Consider the following 22,688-nt stretch of genomic DNA (forward strand, 5'->3'; position numbering starts at 1 on the left):
AAATTACATGAGAAAATGTCATTTCAACCAAAATACAACAACTGTCTTTGTGCTGCTTCATTTGAATGAACCTCCCACATGTTTGCGCCTTTCCTCACACCTGTGAACAGTGTGCTCAGCGCTGGTCATCAAAATACCACACACACTTTTTGCCTAGGGAACTCCAGGTAGCGTAGCTCCTTTTAAGGAATAGGGCAGTGCTAAGTGAGTGAGTGGTTAAGCAAGATAGCGAGTGTCAGAAAAGTGACAGCAAATGCGAGCGGAGCAGAGGAAAAGGTTAGCAGTAAGTTCTCAATCTGGCAGTAAATGTACAGTACAGACTACAGTGTGTCAGTTAATAAATGCTGCAGCTTGTCAAGACCTAGCTTATCTTAACCTGATGATGCTAAACAGAGAAATAGCTGGTTTGGCCCTGCCAGGCCAAACCACTCAACCTAGGGGAAACACTGCTTGTAGTGAGAATAATAAATAGGGTTTAAATGATAAACTAACAGTTGTAAGTGTCTTAGTTGCTTTGCTACAGTCATCAACTGGAAATCATGATTCTCAAAACACTGTGTGTGTCTGTGTGTGTGTTCTCAAATATACAGTTAACTTTCTCACACCAATATTCATTTTCGGTGGCCTCTACACAGAAATCAAGTCTTCAGATGATCCAGTGATGCATTAAGTTGGCAAGCAAAATTGATTACACTGCTTCCTTAAGCAACTAACATTTTCAACATCATGATCATTGTGTAAATCCTCACAAAGACATTAAAGCCAACAGAAATGAAATGTGATATTGTAACAATATAACTGATAACAGATGAATCTTTAAATTCACTTACAGTACACTTACATATTCATCAAAAACTTTAGTGCAGTTCATCACATGTTGTCAGCTATAATTTACAGGTGTAACACCTCAGCTATGATTTCTCAAACAATTTAGGGGGCTGAGTTTCATTATCAGGTCACTGTTTGTAAGTCTCAATGAGAAATGACAAAAGAAAATGAGGCTAATCAGGACAGATATAGTCTCTGGAGGGCTCTACAATGTGACAAAAAGAGGAGCAATGGGAGTTTTCCTACCTGCTGCATGTTGTGCATGGTCTGCTGTAGCAGCTGTATCTGAGCCTCTGGACTGTGTGAATGTGTGTGTGAGTTTGTCAGTATGTGTGTCTGATCATCCTCTGGGCGGCTGGCTTTGCTCTGCTCCTTCCTCAGAAGCTCCACCTCGTTCCTGTAGGCGTCCAGCTGCCAACGCAGGGAGTCATTCTCCTCTTTCAGAGACACCTGAGTCTGATCACACACTCCTGGAGGAGAGGAGAGGAGAGGAGAGGAATGAAAAAGTTAGCACATCCTCATTTATTTAAGATAACTTTATACACTGACAAACCATGAGAACCTTTTTTTTATGTGTGTTGCTGCATGTTAGTTTATTTCACTGACTGAAGTGTTTCTGTCTTCCTCTCTACAGCCTGAGATCTCTGACTCCAGTTTGCTGTCTAAGCAAAGCTGTGTCATTTGTAAATAGAAACAGACTCTGAATGGATGTTGAAAACACACTTCCACATCTGATGTTCATGACTTAGTGTCACTGAGACAAAGACACTTTGTGCTTCACACACTCAAGCAGTCTGGCTGCAAATGAGCATACAGCAGCCAACAGGGAATGCACAGAAAACAAACATCATGTTGTCAACTTCAAATGGAAAGTAATTATTTTGTTGAAGGAGAGAAAATAGGAAAAAAAGACAAAGAGAAGAAAGAAACTTCCCAAGCCAAGGCCTAAATTCCATAATGTGAAGTTTACACCTTACAAATGCAGCTTGTTTGTTAAATTTTTGATTTGGTAATACAATATTGATACTATTTGTGCAGGGTCTATCATACCGTTTTCCTCAGTACGCATCTTCTTACAGGGATTTTCACCCAAATCGTCATCTGACATCTCCATTTCCTCTTCTCGTCGGATGCCCATGATCTCTTCGCTATGGGCGTTTCTCAGCTCCTGAAACATCACAAACACCAGACACAGAGCAACCAGCCCTCATCACCACGATGCATACAGAGATCATGACGTACTAAATCATGAATAACTATCATGATCACCAGGGGCCAGATGCATAAAACTCAGTGAGAACTGCATATTCTGTTTATAAATCCCAGTTTATGTGGAAATGGTGTATACATTTGTGTTTTTATGTGTGTGCATCGTTTATGCATCTGGCCCCAGGTGTTTGGGGATTAAATAGTATGGTACCAATGGCGTCATATTTACCATTGTGCATCAAGTAATAAGTATGGGGGTGAAAAGTGTGTGAGGGGTGACTAAAAGTGCAAAATGTTCAAAAAAAGTTATTTATATAAACTTTATCATCTCCAGGTGGTGTATTCTTCCATGGTAATAGACTTTTCCTCATGTTTCCAATTGTTGTGCTTTTTTTTTTATTATTATTATTGGTTTCTTTACATCAACTTTTCTTAAATGGTAGAAGTTACAATATAGGTAACTGTAATTAGTTACATTTAACTGCTGAAAAACAACATTTTGACTCTAGCTAAATCAATACACCTCTACATATAGGAATCAGGCACCTTTTTGTTATCTACCTGCAATGTGAAATGGCATGTATTTGATTCAACAATGCGGTGTGTTATGAGTTACATTGCTTGTTGTTCATTTGCTGGGATACCCTGCTTTTTGTTGGGCTGGAGCCTCTGTGTTGTCACCCCCTCTGGCACAGTGGTCTCACAGTCTTTGACACTTCTATTGTCAGTCTGAATGCAGGCTTCCTCCTTCCTTTTCTTTGCTTTGCTTTACTCACCTGTAGGCCAGGTAAAACACGAGTGAAGTTTGTGTGTCCAGATAACAGAAAGTTATAGTTCAAAAACCTGAAGTGAATCTTCTTTAGAGCCCAAAAAAGAGCAGAAAATGACTCCAAACTGAACAAGCGTTCTAAAGCCAAATAACTACATTGTAAGACAATACAAAGACAATACTTCTGTTACATGTAGTCCAAGTCTTTTTGCCGTAGCTTCACACCAATATTTGACATGACCTTTCCCCAGTTCCATGTGTGGAACTCTCCTGCAGATCAGCTGCTCCAGCAGACTTGTTTTATCATTTTCAATATGTTTGTATGTAAGTCTTTTTTCACTCTCCAGCAGGTGACAGGTAGCAGGTTTACCATCACTTCAATCCCACATTGTTTTGGGGAAACTTACATTTGTTACATGGACATATGTACAAACTTAACTTGTGTTCCTGACATGAAACGTATTACATCGAATACTGAATGTGATACTGATGGGGTCATTTTTGCCCTCAGATGTTCATAAAGACAGTTCAATGTCAATGTCAATGTTCTGGCTTGTTTGGAATCCTCAGAGCCTACAAGTCTTTGTACAATCTTGTCAATGCTGGAAGAATGGTGGTGCCTTTACCAATGGTTCCTGAACTTAACACCAACACTACTTTTTTGGGAGTGAGTATATCATATGTAAAGTCACTTGATTGTGGTCCCAGCCTACAGTGTTAATTACGATTCGGCTGAAGGTATTTCATGCTGCTGAAGTACAAGGCGACATCACATTCCCTATGATATAGGCTTATAAAGACATGCATTTTGAATTACTACTACTAAGAATAATATTATTTATAATAATAACAATGAGCTGTATTTCTGAGGCACAATTCATGCAGAAAATGCAACACAAAGAGCTTTATATAAAAGTAAATATTCATAAACATTGATAAATGAAGTTATATAACTAAGTTCAGGAACAAGACCACACCCTGCTCCCTCTCACTAATTCAAACACCTGTGCCTCGTTAATCAAAATCACCTGTGCGTCTCTAAGCCATTTACCTGCACGCACCTATATAGGCGTGTCTAACCATTTCCTCTCCCATTCGTCTCAGTTCTCTCAACCATTCATTTGCGCTTTGACAGAGTATGTAAGTAAGTTACAATTGCTCACCCACCATGGACTGCGAGCTAGTTCTCAGTTCAGCCATTTTCTCATTCACGGTTTCACCTTCGGATTCCACCCAGGCATAGAGGTCCTCTCCGAATCATCCTTCACTTGCCGTAACCTCCAGTCTGCCCTTGCCGAGCCCACTACAGTGGACAAGCTCCTCGCCAAAGAAGTCACCAATGGTTTTATGATAGGTCCATTTACCAGCCCACCTTTCCCAATGGAGCTCTGAATGTGGCGGGACTTCCTTTCCTCCTGGAATAGCATTTCCTTTTTCTACGATGACCACGTGACCCAGCCCGAAGACATTCAGCTGCACACCGATGCTGCTCCCTCCGTCGGTTTCGGCAGTTACTACGGCAGTAGATGGTTCGCCTCCGATTGGCCGCCGGAACTGTCCTCACTCTCTCCCTCCTCAGCCCTCTATGGGCTGTGCCCAATCGTCATCGCTGCACTTCACTGGGGGCAGGAGTGGTCCACAAAGTTCATCATATCCACTCAGACAACCACACCGCCATTGACATCATGCATAAAAGTCACTCCCAATCATTAGACATCATGAAGTTCATACACAGACTGACCCTAATCTCCACCCAACACCAATTCATCATCCATGCTGCCCACTTTCCAGGCTACAAAAATACCACTGTTGACTCCCTCTCCCGTTTTTCCTTTCAGAAATTCAAAGCCTTGGCAGCGGATTCAGATCCTCATCCAACACCGGTCCCTCCAATTTCAGCCACAATCTTCCCCTAAACCGTCGGCCACTCTGCCTAGTCACCACATCGCAACAAGCAATCCTAAATAGTCTTGCCCCCAACACTCTTTCGTCATACTACTCAGGATGGAGCTGCTCCAAAACCTTCCATACAGCACACAGTCTATCATTTCCATCCATCAACATCATAACATTAACCAGCTTCATCACTCACACCCATTTGGTTCTCAAAATCAGAACATCCACTATCCAAGCATACCTGAGCGGTATAAACTTCTTCATTAAACTTCTCTCTGGAGCTCCAGCCCCTTCCATTTCTCACCCCGACATCAACATGTTAATTAAAGGCTTAAGAAAGGCAGAACCTCAACTAGCACCATAACATCTACCCCATGCTGCAGACCTCCTCACCCGATGCATCCAAACCCATCGCGCAGGTTACTTATCCATCGACTCAACCCTGGAAGCCATGTTCCTCCTTGCATTCTTCAGTTTTTTACGATGCTCTGAATTCACCACCACCTCGTCTAATTACGACCCATCACAGCACACTAGCCTCTCTGTAATTTCTATCCACTCACCAAACATCCTCAGATTCAACGTCAAATGGAGCAAAACCAGCTGGGTCTCTCTCACCCCATTTTTCTCTTCCATTTAAACTCATACCTGAGCCCTTTTGAACCCATCCAAACTTAGATTAGCCCACCATGCTTCTCCCCAAGACTCACTCTTCACCACCGAATCCAGCAGAGTCGCAACACGCTTCTGGTTCCACCACCACGTCTGTCAAGTTCTGTCCAAATCAGGAATTTCACCTGAACTATGGTCACTCCTTCCATGTAGGAGCTGCTTCAACTGCATCTAGTCAAGGAATCCCAGACTGCACAATTAAAATCCTTGGCCGCTGGTCTTTTCAAGCCTACCACAGTTATATCCATTGCCACCTCCATGATATCCAAAGGGCCCATTCACACCTAGTCCAGTGAAGTACCTTGGGGGACGATGAAGCAGATTTGCTCATTGAGACGTGCCCCCACCCTGAGTCTCCAGCCCTGGGTTTCTAGATGCCCCAGCCTCGACTCAACTTCAACCGGCCGCCATTCACTCCCCCAACCAGTCAACCCACTTTCAACCCTCCCTTTGATCCCTTCATACACGACCTCAACTAACCTCCCGCTCCCTTTGACCTTCCCCAGTGACTCACCCTCCCCCCCCCCCCTCAACCCCAAACATCCCACTGCAATCGACCCTCATCCTATTCTTTCCTGAATCTTCTTGCTGATCTCAATAAACTATTCTTTAAAACTCTACACAAATGGCGTGGTTTTAGTTAGAGAATAGAACAATAAACAGGGACAAAAAGAAAATAGGACAACTTAAACTTAAAAAAAGCGAGGTAAGATATCAGTAGGTAAAAAACACTTAAGGAGAAATCAATGTTATGTCTTAAGATTTTGTTTTGAAGTGATTACAGAGTCAGTCTCTTAAACACACTCTACCACAGTATTAGGGTCATGATAAGCAAAAGCTGCCTTATCAGACAGATTAGATGGCACAAAGCCATTCACTAAGGTGTTTGACCTTATCCTTGATGTTTAGTGTGATTGACCTTAGGCGGTCAGACAGTTTCTCTCTCTCAGCTTTTGCTCCAATAACTAGAATATTAGTTGTATCTTGATTCAGCTGTAAGAAATTTGGGTCATCCAAAGACTTACTGCATGACAAAGATGCATGCAGTCAAGTTGTTGATAAGACTTAAGTTATTCGGACATAAAGAGATATACCGCTGGATGTTGTCTACCTAGCTGTTAAAATTGATGTTGTAATTTCTAATAATGCTGCCATGTAGTAGCATGTAGAGGTGGAAGAGAATTGGACCTAAGATAGAGCCCTGAAGGACACTACATGTCAGGTTTATTTTATCAGTGAGATGGTCATCCATGGTCACAGTAAAAGCTGAAAGAGAGAGTTTGGAGTTGCAATTTGCTTAAAGACATTGAGAAGATTGAGATTATTTTACAGTGGTGAGCAAAGTATTTGAGGTAAATCTACATCCTCCCTTTTACTGTGGGGGCTGAGTCTGAGTGTGAGTCTTAAGCTTGCAAACCATCTAACTTGCTGCTAAGCCAACTCTGTGTACATATGAGTTCATTATAATGTCCAAAACTGTGGCAGGCTATTGTGCGCAACGTCACAACATTGTGCAAAGCAGGTCACAATCAACAAGCATCTTTTTGTAAAGTTGATGACTGTGCCCTGGGATGGGCTAAGAGGACTGAAAGTAAAAAAGATATTATAAGAGTGTCTTTATGAGCACTGCCATTGAATGCTCATTGCATTAATTGTAATTTTGTCCTGACATACAGTGCAGTGGACTCTGAAATTCTGGAAAGCCCAAGAAATAAAACAAAGACTATGTTGTTTGATACATCACTTTTGTAGCATATGTAAATTCCTGAACAGAAGATCTTTTTCTTTCTTTACTGACAGCTTTCCACTCTGTAAATCATTTTTTTAGTGTGAGTTTAATAAAATCAAGATTAAGAACATCCATGTATTCAAATGCATCTGTTGCCCACTTCACAACTGCATTTTCCATCATTGCCACTGCAGTCATGATCTTAAGGCATTCATAAAGTGGAGTACATATACGTGTGAAGAGACATAAGCATTAAAAAATCAAGCTAAAAGCAGAAAGCCCCTGTCTGCCTATTACATTCTCTCATCACTGCCGCAGAAGCCCCCTGGGATAATCAGATCTCTCTATGGTTGCCATATTCATTATCTCCTCATTTGTTGAGTGTGATTTCACAGCACATTTCTGACAGAATAATGTCCATTTCTACAGAGGAAAAATATGCAGTGTGTTTCCATACAGTTAGCAAAATCAATGCTGTTGCCACAGAGATATGGTTACACTTACCACAAATACCAGCCTTTACAGGGGGAGCTTTTACAATGGTACTGTAGCATGCTAGAGATGATTATGTCTCATCAGGTGTACTATGCATCAATCTCTGTCTCAGTCTCTTTTTAAAGCAAAAATATTATATATGGTGATATTGTGGTGGCTTGGATGAAGCTTTGGTGAGAGTTAGGTAATTTTTTATCATATAGGATTCACTTAGGCCCCTGCAGATCGAAAAAACTAGACTCCCAGCAGAGCAACAGGCTGCTCCATCCATGAATCAGCATCCATGGTTTGGATTGTTGCTGCATGCCCCTAAGGGCTGACTAAGCTAAAAACGGACAAATCCCCACTCCTTTATACACAGCAGTCATACTTGTTATCTGGATTTGACTCTGGATGAATAATTGATCAGAGACTTAACCCTGGAAATCACTGTTGCCATAGCAGCACCTCACACTTTCGAGGTGGCTTCAGATCTTTGCTTTACATCGGGGCTGGAGGGAAAAAAGAACGACAATCAGAAGCTGATGTCTGTCTGTCTGTCTGTGAGGGCACAGCATTCAGAAAAACAACAACAAGGACACTGAATACAAGAAATCCTACAGGGCTGTCTGTCAGCTTTCTCATGGGGACTCAGAAATGACAGCAGAGAAGAAAGTGGGCTGAGGTGGGAGGAGAAAACAGTAAAATGTATACCAACCTCACACTGCTTGCGCCAAATGTCTATGTTCTTGCGTTGTGCTTTTGAGAAATGGTCCCATGCCTTTTGCCTGGTGGCGGCGGTGAAAACGGTGTTGATCTGCTCGACTTTGGGGTGAACAGGAAGAGGAGGAGGAGGAGGGAGGGTCAAGACAAAACAAGCCGTTTATGTAGCATTGAAGCACTGACTGAGGCTCATACAGCAGACAGAGGAGAGACCGTGGACATACACTGACCATAGGCTGAGTGAATGCAGGCATCTTGATGTTGACGTTTCTTTCATATTAAAGGAACAGTTCACTCCAGAATTAAAACAGTGTCATCATTTGCTCAGGTCAAACTATGAAAGGTCATACATCTTGCAGCCAAACAGTAAGTTACCATATTATTTCTCCCAGATGCATTGCACAAAAATTAGAGAAGATTATTTCTATCATGATTTTTTAGGTCTTTATTATATCTTGAGCATAAGACAAAGGTGGAAAGCCATCTAACTCTGTTTCGTACACTGAGAAAGAATTACTGTCTGGCTGTATTTCATGATAAAACACAGTAGAATAAGACTTCACTGGAATCATGGGCAATTTGCAGAATCAGTTTTAGGTGATAAATTGTAAATTGTCCATGAGTTGACTAAACCATGTGCACCTTTCAGAGGTTTATTTATAGTTTAATTAGTAGTAGTAGAAATTTTAAACAAATGTGTGCTTCCAACTATGTGTGAACAGTTTGGTGAAAGCCCATTCCTGTTTAATGTTTAACATGATGCGAATGGTTTGTGGAAGAACTTGACTGGCCTGTGTCTTTGGGTTTCTTTACATATTCACTGGGTTCTGCTCTGTCAACATCTGAGAGGACAGACTATACTCTCTGTTACATGCTGCTCGGACTGCAGCCTGCAGAACCTGCACTGTGTATTACAACTGTATAACCATTTGTGTACTGATCATGAAGTTAAAACATCATGATGAGATGATGGTTATTACAGCACCAGATTTGATTATTTTACTTGTGTGGCTGAACCAACAGTAACATATAATTGAAACATTTACTAAGGTAACATCAAAAAACAATATAAATACACATAATGTGCTCTTCATAAAGCTAGTTAATTTTAGCATGAATGGAAGTCACATGACCTTTGATGATTAGAGCATTGATGCAAATTTCCATTTGACACTTTTGGAAAGTGCGCTTGTCTTTAGACATAAACTATAGGCAGTACTACTCTACTGAGTATACAACTGGCTCCATGAGACTAGAGTGTCTTATGAACTCATGAGACCCGACTTTCTGAGCAAATAATGACGGAATGACAAAACTTTTATCTGTAGAATACAAAAAGCAAATGTTATTGTAAATCATTGATCTGTCTTTACTGTAATTCAAAATATTAATTTGATAAACATTCAGTAGAAATATAATTTTATGTGATTACATGTCATGCGAATTAGGTGCAAATTCACAAGGAGTGGGTTAAGGAGGAAAATGGACAGGAACTCCTGATCAACAGTTTATTTATTATGCTTGAAGATAGATACACACTGAAAATATAATTTGTCCTTTCTTAAAAAACAAAACAATAAATTATGTTGTGTTGGTAGCACATTAAGGCTGGTGATAGGTGTCAGCTAGAGTGTGTCATGTGATGACCAGGTCTCCCTCCTGGTCAGTGCTCTGTACTTACATCTCATCACCTGCAGCTTCAGTTCCTTCAAGACTGACAAGGCAACATTTATCCAGAATGGATGTTTATTGGTTGGACTCAATACACAATATGGGTGTTGTCACATGTCATATTATATGTTTAAGCTAAATGGAAATTGTAATGTAGTGAATTTGTATGCTCCAATATAAGACTGAATGAGAATATAACTCAAAAGTTATAATATATATAACTTTTGAGCATGCAGTTAGAACAAAAAACTGTAATGTTGCCCTTCAAAGTACAGCTCTGAAATTTTATTTGCTGTCACTCAAACTCAAACATTTTCACAAGTGATGTCATTCTTACTTGTCAAACCTGAATGAACATAAAGCATCATCCACTCATTTCAGAAACATCTTTGTAGTTCCTGTGCTTAAGACTTTCTCTGATGGAGCCACAAGATCAACAGACAGACACAGACAGACAGACAGACAGACAGACAGACAGACACAGACAGATAAACAAACACAGACAGACAGACAGACAGCACTATACTTACCCTTCTACAGTCCTCTGTCCTGGCCTCTGAACTCCCTCACACAAACTTCCAGCAGACTTACAAGACTTGTTTACATGTTGACATGCACAGTGAACTGATGAATCAATGACTGATTCATCATTGTTGCAAAGCTGCATGTTCCCTGTTACAACAAAGTGTAACGCCGTCAGGATGCGGTCTTTTGTGGGGACAACGTGTGTTCTCCTTATTTTTATACGATTTTATTCTTACTTTTTATTTTTATACAATCTTTTATGAAGCTTATTCTTATCAAGCTATCATAAAACATCTCTCCTCTCACAGAATATCTCTACCTGAATGTTGTCTCCTGCAGCTCCTAACAAGTTAGGACACCAGGCGCTCTCCTAAATATTGGCAGATATAGGAGTGATAAGTTAACTTAATAAAATGGTTTTACTCCTAGTCCTAATAGGAGGACCAAAAATACATCACTCTGAGAATTTTTTAGCCAATTTACACTGTGTCTACACTGACAGTGTCTCAGTCACCTTTTTCAGTCATCCGTGTCACGTGTGTCTGATGGAACAGTACACTTATATGATAATCAATATAGCTGTCTACACAGCCCACATATCGGCTCACATGTCACGTGTGTAACCACGGCCTGAACTACAGTCAACGCAGTTGACCTACATTCCTCACGATACCTGAACACCTCCTGTGTAGACACACAGATGGAGCACTCACTGCTGCTGCTCTGCTTTCTGTTTTCTGTGTAGACACAGTGTTAGGAGTGATTTCCTGCTCTGAGAAGCTTAATTAATACATTGACAGACAACACAACTTTAACTGAATAATTATGTAGCTGCATCTGCTGCTGACTTTCTCTGCCCCCTAATGGTCAAAAATTACTTAATGCAGCTTAAATGGAAATATTTCGAGAAGTGACAGTGAATGAGTAATGGTTAACCACAGCTATTTCAAAGTAGAACCACATGCATTCAAAATACCAGCTGTGGTTATTAGTCATTGTGTGTTGGCATTTTCTGAGCCTGTGAAAAGGTCAGAGCATTGTCACATTACTGACTCTAAAACCTTGTGCGACTGACCTAATCACAGTGAGCTGAAGATAATGGATCTGATGGTGAGACAGATGGGGGAGTGTTGTCATGGAGACTGGGCTGAGATCCTTGTAGAGTAAATGACTTGCATTGAGGCAGGCTTTAAAATGGATGGGGTAAAAATGGCTTCATGGTCTGCACCTCTGTAACCTGTGTGCACCACACCCTGTAGTAGTGTGAGGAACTGTAATAATGAATGCAGTCACACTGTATGCTGATGCTGTAGTGATGGGGGTAATTAGCTATTATTTAAAATCTCAAAGGAACTGGCCTGAATATTGTCAGATATTAAGCTATTTCCACATTATATTTACAATAACGGAACACAAAATAATCAAAAATAGATTATGGTCAACACTTTGTTGTCAGTGTTTGAAAAGATTACACTGCTCTTGCCAATTATATCAGAGAGAGTTGAAATGCAATAAAGGTCCCTGGCTGGAATTGAACCCATTGGCTACCAGGGTAACTTTCCATGAAGCTTAAAGTTATAATCCTTACAATTTCAGTCCTTGTTGATTTGACGACACCTGTAGTTACCGTGGGAACAGCAAGTTTAATACTACAGCTGAAGGGTGTTCCATCAAGCTGGCTAATGGGATAGCCTGGCTTATTTCAATAAGCCTCGCTAATTTAAATTAGAGATCAGTTCCATCACTACGGCTTATATGAGTCCCATCTCAGTAACCATGGTAACATAGTCAGCAGAACTAGCCTGCACCGTGGCAGGCTAATGGTAAAGCTTAATTTAGCTGTGTGTCAAAGAATGTCTGATGGACAGGAACAGACTCTCAAAAGATGGTTCCATCAAGTGTCTTTTTGCACTCGCAACCCTTTTAATTAAAAGCTTAGTATTCGTAATTTAAGAAATAAAAGTGTGCCAGCGTTATTTTGAAGCTATTTATTTATTCATTCACTCATTTTGTTCAAGCTGTGAAGACAAAAACAAAATTAAATAAAGTCCAAACCATGACCTTCTGCTGTGTTTAAGTGTGTACAGTGGCAACTGCTTACAGTGATCACAGTTACAGTGATCAGCTGCTTATATGGATCAAAAAGTTTGGGACAAAATCATTCCTATACAGCATTTATGCTGTTTAAATAAATCACCTCTAGAACTCAAGTAGTCCACCCACAGTGTTCATTTTGGGTCTCTTCATACATGACAACGTATGAAAAAACATTTTAAATCACATAAATCTATTTTCATACTTTACTTCCATGATAAGTGGCTGCTGCTTCGTGCACACTGAAATCATGACAGAGACAGAAAGTCATTTTCTATCAATGACAAATGTAGTCTCCCTCCTTCCCTCTCCCTCTCAGAACTTATGGCAATAAAAGGGGGGGAAGAAATTTAAGTAAATTTCACTGTTATCTTCTCCTATAATAAGGAATTTGGCAAAAGTCAGAACCTGCTGCTTCAAAAATGTACACACTGCGTTTGAAGCAGCTATACTGTATTATGAGACAGTTATTAAAATTCAGTAACTTTATATTTTAAATAAAGAAAAAAGAGAAAAGGTTATAATAATCATCTGCTTACAGTGATATTTGACCCAGACAGACATGATCACTATAAGCGGTTTCCACTGTACTTATATCCTGCAGTTTCCAGTTAATTTTAAGTTTCAGTGATGCTTGCCATCCTGTGAAAGAGAAATGTGTCAAAGAGTATGATAATGTTAGTAATGGTAAGTCAGTTCTCTTGAGTTGCCTACACCATAGTTTTAAATATACATCTGATATTATCTAGCCTAGTGACAATATAACCACAGTCACTGATCTCAATGCTCATTTATTAACAAATAAAGATAAAACCATGAACAGGAACAAGCACTGCTCTTCATTTCATGATGCAGACTCATCAAGCCGGATGCAGGGATTGAACCGTCAATCTTCTAGAAATAAGTTACCACCTCTAACCTTTAGGCTATCACTACCCACCTACAGCTATACATTTAATCTGTCATCAATTTTGTGCCAAGTCATCTCCTTCACCTTGTTAATTGCAGTAGTTTTGCCCTTTTAGGTGAAAACTCCTTTATATTCTTCATATAGTTCAATCAGCAGCTTTGTTCTTTGTTCTTCTCCTCTGAGAAGAACACCACTCTAGTTTTCTCTTCTTTTTGCGATATAGTATAGTCTTTTTGACAATCAACTGTTCTGGGCTGCTTATGTACTCCGTGCACGCTCACACCAGTCTGGCTAGACTTAGCGTTGACTAGATGCAGCTAAGCTACATTAGTTGAATGGCTTGAGCCTCAAGTGAAAGTTGTCATTAATTCTGGCCAGGCTTTTTCAAGAAAGTGCAGCTTTCTTTAGCTGCGTTGATGGAACACCCCTCTGGTGTATCTATTTACAGAGCAGACAATGATTTTTAATTTGAACTGTTTCTTGTCAACAAGCTAGTTGGCTGTCACAGCTTATCAGCTCTAACTTGCATGTTTCCCTGTCATTATTGCTGTTATGATTAACTGAATTCATCTACAAGGTTGACCGTCATTTTTTGTCATTTGTTCTTATTGTTTATTCTACCCAATTTTGCTTGCTGGCCAGCTGATGTAAGATTATGCCTTTACATGATGAAGCATTATGAAAGACGGAAGAAGCTATTTGTAGTCTGAATACAAGTCACAAGTAGAAATTACCTTAATGACTTTTCCCATGTGCACTCCATCTGCCTGCAATGTTCTAACAGTGTGACAATGTGTTGGAAATAAATAAGTCTCCTTACATTGTGTTAATATGGCCAGCAGGGCGTTCTTGAAGATCTCTTTAGCCCGCTCCATCTCCTCCTCATGCTGAGCTTTCTCACTCATCAGCCGGCGAACGTGGCTGTTGGCTGACTGGATCATAGAGTAGAAGTGATTGGCGGTCCGGCGGTTGACTTCGCCCCGGTCGATCCAGGTGAACAGCACTGCCGTGGCCTCACTGAACTTGTGGTCGTCTGTGGGAAAAGGTAACAAAGTGTGAGATACTTACACAGACAAGAAAAATAACATCAAACCTTACCACAATATACCACAACATGCATGTCTCAATAATTCAATGATTCTGATAATTCTTTCAAAAAACACTCTCCATTCCCAGCTTCCAAAACTAAACAATATCTCTATTTTTAGCATAGTGATATATTACATACTCTGTAAAGGTTTCTATTGGAGCCAGCTTCTGTTGTGATGTGTGCTTCATGTCCTTATTTTTGTAAGTTTATGACTGTTATGGAATTTTCCATCTTTAGCGGTTACAAATTGGGTTACTTTGGGTCAAGCTTGGCTTTGAGGTCACACTGTAATTCTTGATCAGAGATTAAGATATCTTCTCCTTGAGACTTCAGCTGTCTGTGATGTTTTGGGGAAGGCAGAAACCTCTCTGATATAGGGTATATCAGCATTTCCATGGTTACCAAGGTCAGAGGAGGCTTCCCTAAACAACGCAGATAGGTGGATGACACAGTCAGATGCTAAAACCAAAATTGCTGAAATTACATGCAACATGACTTAAACGGTCATGGGTAAAGTGCATCGCTCAAAATATCCACAACAATGACCAGTCATTGTCATCTGTTACATGACAAAATATTAAAGGTGAATCCCAACTATAACCACAACTTCAAACTATACTATATGAGCCCCAAATTTCCTTAAAGATCAATTTTAATATTTTAAAAATCTCATTTTAAAAAGATGCTCATGGTTGAATTTTACATCATGACTGACCTGGAAAGATTTTTTTGTGCAACTGAGTGTGATAAATGAGTGAGCGTCTCTTTCAGTGAGTGTATCTTGGGTGTAGAGCAAAAGCGTCCAACAATTTCAATATCAGGAGATGTGATTAAGCATTAAGAGATTGTGAAAAATGGCAGTAATAATTGGCAGAGCATGTGCATTATAAGAATACTGGTAGACCACAAAGTTTGCAATATGCAAGATTCTATAAAAAGTCACTATAATGTACAAGGCCTTTTCAAATATAAAGCACATACAGTATAAATATATAGAGTAAATCAGAATAGATATGTGACTGTACCAGACAATGACAAATTAAAATAAGAAGATCACAATGAAAAGCAATATGTGAAATATACAAATGCAAAAATGTGCTCATATGGACATAAGTACTTTCAAAACCAAATATAATACATGTATATACACAAAGTGTGTAGAAAGGCAGACACAAATAATAATCCAGAGTACAGGAACCATAAAAGGAAATACTTTTCTTCTTTTTAATCTCCTTTTACATAATCCTCATCCATTTCAAGGGCAGAAACACTGACAACAATAATCAATTCTGTAGTTTCAAGAAGTCACAGAGAAAAACAAAATCATTTTTCATGTTGTTATCTTGTGTTTCTGTGTCTATTGCACTATTTACCCTTACACAACACTATACTGTAAATTATAAAATTAATTTCCACATTTTTGAAAATATCATAATCTCACCTTTTTATTTCCTGTGAAGTGTCATTTAAGAGCAACTTAAGAGCAACTGAAAATCTTGTTTCCGCTGACCTCCAGTGATTAACTTCTCACATTGCTGCAGTGATTTAGATGTGTACTCTGGGGTATGTCGGTACACTGTGACATCACTGTTGGGTGTGGTTACAGGCACAATACACCCTCAGTGATGCTGGTTGTGGTCAGACTTTTAAAAGGAGAGGACAATGAAACAGGAAACTCAGGTGTGTTTACAAAATTCCAACAAAAACCAAAAAGAGATATTTTTTTCACCAAACTGTTGTACTAGCAGCAGTAACAAGCTGGCCCTTCCTCTTTGTCCTCATTCATCTTCGCTGTATGTGGGAGTGATGGGAAAGGAGGTGAGTGATCCTTTCTGGTTACCTTTATATTATGTAATTTGACCCTTATTTAACAAGGATGGTTAAGAAATCAAAATCTATTTTTCGAGAGAGACAAATTGTCAGCAGAAATGAAGTAGGAGGCGTTAGGGAACATTAAAACACACCAATCCTCTGCAAACAACTAAAACTATACATTAAAACAGATGACTCACCCCCATGATTCCAGTGTCACTTATTCCTTTGTCCACAAACTTTAACTCCCAAGTCACGTCCCTCCTGATGTCAAGTCCCTCCCCAGCATACTGTTTCATGCAACATTACACAAAATGGCGACATAAGAGTATGATCTGAAAGCTGTTTCATGGGACCTTTAACATTCAGTCAGGCTAAACAAACAACAGAGCAACTATAGTGGGGATTAAAATACTTCTCTAGGGGCGTTCACTGTTCATGGATCTGTGAACCATGTCACAGCCACTGAACACAAAAGGCAATTTTGATATTCAACTTTTCAACCAATACAGCCTTTGGTCTCAGTCGTAAAAAGTACTGAGTCTCCACGGGCCTCTGTCAAGTGTGTTCTCCCCCATTTGAATAATAATTGAGCGATGCCACAGAGCCGCGAACGACAGCAGAACAGAGTGAATTAGAGAGCATTAAATGAGCTCAATACCCACTGCAACACAACCTGTAAGAAGACACTTTCCCCTGCACCGATAAAGCCCCATTCATACACAGCAGCAGATTACAGTCACATTACAGTGAGCACAATGAAGCTCAGCTGAACAGGGACGACTGAAGGAATAATGGAAATTTATTTCCCCTGCTGTTTGAGGTAAAGAATGAATTCAAAAAGGTTATTCAGAAAAAAATACATGCTTGTTTATGTTAGGTGGTGGGTTGATGGGAAAACTTCACAGAGACTGAAGTTTGGATTTTGTAGTTAAATTGGAGATGCAAAAGCAAATACAAACAACTCAAAGCAAATTCTAAAGCTCTGATGTTTTGAAAATGCAGCAAAGTCACACAGCACTTTTTCGTTTCACCTCCTCATTTGGTGTTGGTGTGCCATATTAAGGAGAATGAATGTGTTTTCTCCCTAAATTTTTTTGTTTAAAAAATACTGCACTTAAGAAATGTCATTCTCAGTGTGTTGAGTGTCATTTCATGTCGTATTCTGATTGTAGACATGGGTCTTAACAGCAGTCACATTCTAAAAATACCACATCATCCAATTTTATATGCCCTGCTCTGTAGAAAGAGAAGCTTCTTTGCATCCATTTTCCAAAAACTAGCCAAAACCAGCAGTAGGAGCTGCATGGGCCACAAGTATTCATCACATCCCCCCGCTAACATCACGACATATTTTACATAAGGACACGTACATGAATTTCAAAGCTCACCTTTCTGGTCTAACTGTTCATAATGAACATGAAGCAAATTTTAGGGGCAGCACAATTGTGTAAATTGTAAATATGTCAGGTACACATGAACAGCATTAATTGAGGAAAAGACATGCCTGTGTGGCTTAAAAGTGCTTCATCTTAAATAAAGATTTGCACTTAGAGCTGTCATACAAACACACACTCACAAGTACTCTCCAAAGACATGGTTGGTGTGTATGTTGCTAGCTAGTCTGTATATTTGGTACAATGACTCTGGTGAAATAACATGGAGCTTCCAGTAGTCAGTTTTTATGAGAATAAATGAAAGTGAACATTCACCTTGAGAACTGCTTTTTGTTTCCCAAAAGCATCTTAAGGCTAAGATGACTGTAAAATCCATTTTATGAACCTTATTAAACGTAAGAGGTGTCTCTGGTAACAGAAGCTGTTAGAAATTATTTTAAATTAACAAGTGACTCTGACTGACTCAAAGGAGGCTAAGAGCACCTTAAGAAACAAAACCTACATGTTTTATTAAAGTTCTTATTGCTTTTGTTCATTTGTCAGTCTATATTTTTATCATGAACACTGATGTTCTTTGTTGGGTGACATTTCATACAAAATGAGTGATGTTGTTTAAATTACAAAATAAAACCGGCACACACAAAAATTAATTCAACAATGTGCCACTTTGTGTCATCATCGTTGTCCTACAGAGTGTTCATAGAAACACTCTTAGAAAACAGTCTTAACTTGTGAGATCAGTCGAGGCCCAGGATAATGCTGAGATCTTGAGACATGGCAACATCACTACAGCAGAGGCCATCCAGTCAGGAACAAACCTCCACTGTAGCCAGGTGGAAGTGATACTAATTGTTAGTTATCACTCCTTGCATAGAAACACTGTACACACAACTATGGTAAGTGCAGTTGGTCAAAGGTGAACCAAGAAGCTGCTCTGAGGAAATCAAATGTTTATTTAAATGGGGGTTTGTCTGACTGCTGCACTGGATTTGATGATGAGGAGATAATCCAGGGGCACTTATTACCAGTTTTAAATTAGTTATTATAACTAAGGTTAAGGAGCAAGACCACACCCCTCTCTCTCACTAAATTCAATCACCTATGCCTTGCTAATTCAATCACCTGTGCATACCTATATAGGCGTGTCTAACCTGTGCATACCTATATAGGCTTGTCTAACCCCTTTCTCTCCCGTTCGTCGCAGTTTTCACAACCCTCCCCCCCAAATCCCGTTTTTCTACTCTCTCCCCTCTCAATGGTCGTCAAGGTGGCTCAGTGGTTAGCACTTTTGCCTCACAGCAAGAAGGTCCTGGGTTCCAACACTGGCCATCCCAGGTCCTTTCTGTGTGGAGTTTGCATGTTCTCCCAGTGTTTGCGTACGTTTCTGCCAGGTGCTCTGGTTTCCTCCCACCATCAAAGACATGCGCGTTAGGGTTAATACTTCCGCTTAAGTAATTCTTCTTGTCCTATTTTAGGAGCCACAGGGGGATGATGGGGCAGAAAGCTCATTGAGACATGCCCCCACCCTGAGTCTCGACCCCTCAGTTCCTAGATGCTCCAGCCTCATTGTGACTCCATTTGGTCCCCGATCATCCCCATGCCATCGATCCCCTTCATCCTTCTCCTCAACCCCATCATCCCACCATAAACGACCAGGACCAACCTTCAGCTCCCATTCATCCCCTGGCAATTGACCCCCTTCATCCCTCTCCTCGACCCCCAATCAGCCTACCATACACTATTCTCATCCAATCCTGAACCCTCTTGACAATCCAAATAAAACTACTTTTTATAACGTACAAATGGCATGGTCTTTGTTAGTGAACAAGTTTTGGGGGAATGAAAATCAATCACAGTGAGTTGTTCAAACTTTCTGTATTACTGTTTGAAACAGGTGCAACCAGACTTTTCACCTTTGACAATTGCCATGGAAAATATTTTTGTAAGTTGAATTGTGATGTTGGTGGTAATTTGTTGCATTACCAGTCTGAAATACCAGAGACATACTTTTGCAGTCCTCTCTGGACCAGAATTTTTTTTTTTTTTTGTAGAATTGTTGAAGGTGCAAAGTGATAAACGAGTAGTGGGAGTAAATCTGACATACAATGAGGGCAGGATTACTACAGGATTACTACAGTAGTAAATGGTATATGAAGGTATTTCTTTATGAATGGAGGTATTGCTGTTTTAATGATATACAGGTTATATGTTGACTTCTTTGTTTTTTCATTTCATTTTATTTATGTGTGGATGACCTTATACAATATTACCATGGTCAAAATGTTTTAGGTTGTAAGATAACATTACTGTAACTTGATTTAATCCAGCAAGATGAAAGAACAATGGATGTGTCACGTCCTGCCTGGACTTTATCTGTTATTTTTGGACTCTGTGTATTTTGTTCTCTTGAGTTTTCCGTGTTGCACTTATGTTGCCTGGTTTTGGTTTTCTCTGTGTTTCCCTTGTGTGTTCCTTTACTCTTCCTGTGTTCATGTACACCTCCTCTCACCTGCCCTGCATCATTCTTGTTAGCCCAGCCCTGCTGTCTGTCCTGTCCCGTCCTGTCAGTTTATCAGCTCCCAGTCTGCCTGTGTGTTGTGTCACCTGTTGTCTGATTACTTTAGTTCCTGTTTTATTTTGAAATGTTTTCTCCTTATGTCTTGTGAGCTTTACTTCCTGTTTTCCCGCCTTTGTTGATTACCTCATGTGTTTCACCTGTGTCTTTTTTTACTCACCTGTGTTCAGTTTTCAATCACACCCTGCGTATTTATAGTCCAGTTTTCAGTTCAGTCTCTGTCGAGTCGTCTGTGTTTGTTCCTGTGTCTCAGTGTCTCCTGTGACTTTTTTGAATCATTTCATTAAATCCTGCCTGCCTGCCGTCTCTTGCGATTGGGTCCACCTGCTCCACTCACCGTCATGACAGGATGGTAATGTTGTTCAATGGCCCTGATCACAGCAGTAATGAGTAGTGTGCTGGATTTGATTATTGCTCTAAATTGCAATGGTGAAGCCAGTCCTCCTTTGTCTTCAAAAACACAGGGAAGCCTTCTTTAACCTGCCAGATACAGTAAAACTAGTGTGTTTTCAGCCATGGGAGAGAAGAATCAGCTGCAGCAGAGCAGAGCAAACATTGAGGAGGAGGAGGAGGAGGAGGAGGAGGAGGAGGAGGAGGAGGAGGAGGAGGAGGAGGAGTGACCTTCACACTCCTCCACAAAAACAGCCCTCATCACTCGCTTCTTTCTTGTGCACATCCCTGCCTGTCCACACCCACGTTGTGTCTCTTTGTATCAGCTCCTCCATATGCGAGTGAAAGGTAATCAAGTTTGGAGCCCGACTGGAAGGAAAGAAAAGGTCTCCAACGTTAACATCGAACCAATTACACAGTATGAAACTGGGTTTTAAAAGAATTTGCTTGACATACAGATCTTAGGCTGCATTCAGACTGAAAACTGCCCCATGTTAAAACACTACAGGGGCTGCAGTGGTGGGGGCGTGTTATATAAGGTACCAGTGAGACAACAAAATACAATCCAGGAAGTCGAGTTGGAGCTACAAATTAATGCAGTTAAAGGCTTATCAGAAGCAAAAACACTGCACAGAGGTTTGTAATACTCAGACAGGATTTTACAACTCTGCAAAGTTTTCACGGTGGTAACTGTTGTATCTTTCATCGTGATGATGGCGAGGTAAACAGTTGAATACAGTGTTTACGTTACAAAGTAATCCACCAGGAATGTATGCTTGCATATATGTGTCCAACGCAGCACCTTTCCGGATGATGTTGGGTTACGTTGCGGTGAAAGTCAAGTCTGGTTCAACTTTTTTGCCGGACGATTGCTGCATTTTTTTGCCGAGCCACGTTCATACTCACGTCTACAACAGGTCGGAAACACACTGATAATAACAAATTAATATGATGCATGTGTCACCGACTCTCCGTGCTGGAGTTCCCCACCAGAGAGGCCCCCTCCCCCGACATGCACCACGCAGGCTGACCTGCAGTGGTGACAGATACAGACATTGAAACTATAGAGAAAGGTGTAATGTTGCTGGTATGATGTCGATGTTGCTGGTATGACGCAGCCGTGTGTCAGATACTCTAGTCTGTTAAAACATGGGTGCTGAAATGAAAAGCAGGTTTTGGGGGCTACAGTGTCAAGACTTCCCTGCTCTCAAATAATTTGTTGCAACAAATTGCATTTGTTGAGCCTCTCTGAACCTCTCTAAGGATCACAGTGTGATAACTAGAGCAACTGTAGAACAGTACTAACATATACAGACACCTGCAAACACGGTCTGTTAAATGATCTTCACTGTATTATCCTCCAGCTCACCTCTGTTGTCACAGTGTTTGCCTGCTTCACACGGTTGTAGACAAACAGAGCTGTTGGTATCAGTCTGTTCATATCGGCTACAAATGAAGATGAAGAATATCAATAATTGTGCAGGTTCTTGAATGATTTATCTGCAATTGTTATTAGGTGTCTCAGCAGGTAGGTTCCAGTGCTGCACAGTAGATTATACAGTACACACACCACACACACTGCTGACTGTAACCATAACAACAGATGTGTTGACAATCAAATTTGAAGTATTGTTAACAATGACCTCTAAACCAGCTTTGAAAAGCTATACATGATTATAGATTTGTATACTTGATAAAAATGATTGTCTATGTTTTCTATAATCATATCTATCACTACGCCTGCACATTTCTCAGCAACAGTTTACTGAAGCAAATCAGTCATTTGCCTCTGTGGATGTGTTATTTTCCATAATCACATGGAGTGTGTGGCCTTGACAGCAATGAAAATAATATTTTCTATCAGCAGATGTCATATATTGGGACTATTCACTCTATTAATTAAAATTGTAATGGCATTTATAAT

At 40.2% G+C, this 22,688-nt stretch overlaps 1 protein-coding gene across 1 annotated transcript in view; it reads right to left on the minus strand.

The window, feature by feature from the left end:
• The window catches only part of enox1 (ecto-NOX disulfide-thiol exchanger 1), a 99,919-nt gene that overhangs the window by 50,897 nt on the left and 26,334 nt on the right, over positions 1-22,688 (minus strand). Inside the window, exons 6-9 of the mRNA XM_044366220.1 lie at positions 14,321-14,533; positions 8,296-8,402; positions 1,879-1,996; positions 1,075-1,298 (exon numbers count right to left, since the gene is read on the minus strand). Of these exons, the coding sequence (XP_044222155.1) occupies positions 1,075-1,298; positions 1,879-1,996; positions 8,296-8,402; positions 14,321-14,533 (662 nt within the window). The remainder of the gene's footprint in view (positions 1-1,074; positions 1,299-1,878; positions 1,997-8,295; positions 8,403-14,320; positions 14,534-22,688) is intronic.

This window comes from Thunnus albacares, chromosome 11 (genome assembly GCF_914725855.1).
Source record: "Thunnus albacares chromosome 11, fThuAlb1.1, whole genome shotgun sequence".
Lineage (NCBI taxonomy): Eukaryota > Metazoa > Chordata > Actinopteri > Scombriformes > Scombridae > Thunnus > Thunnus albacares.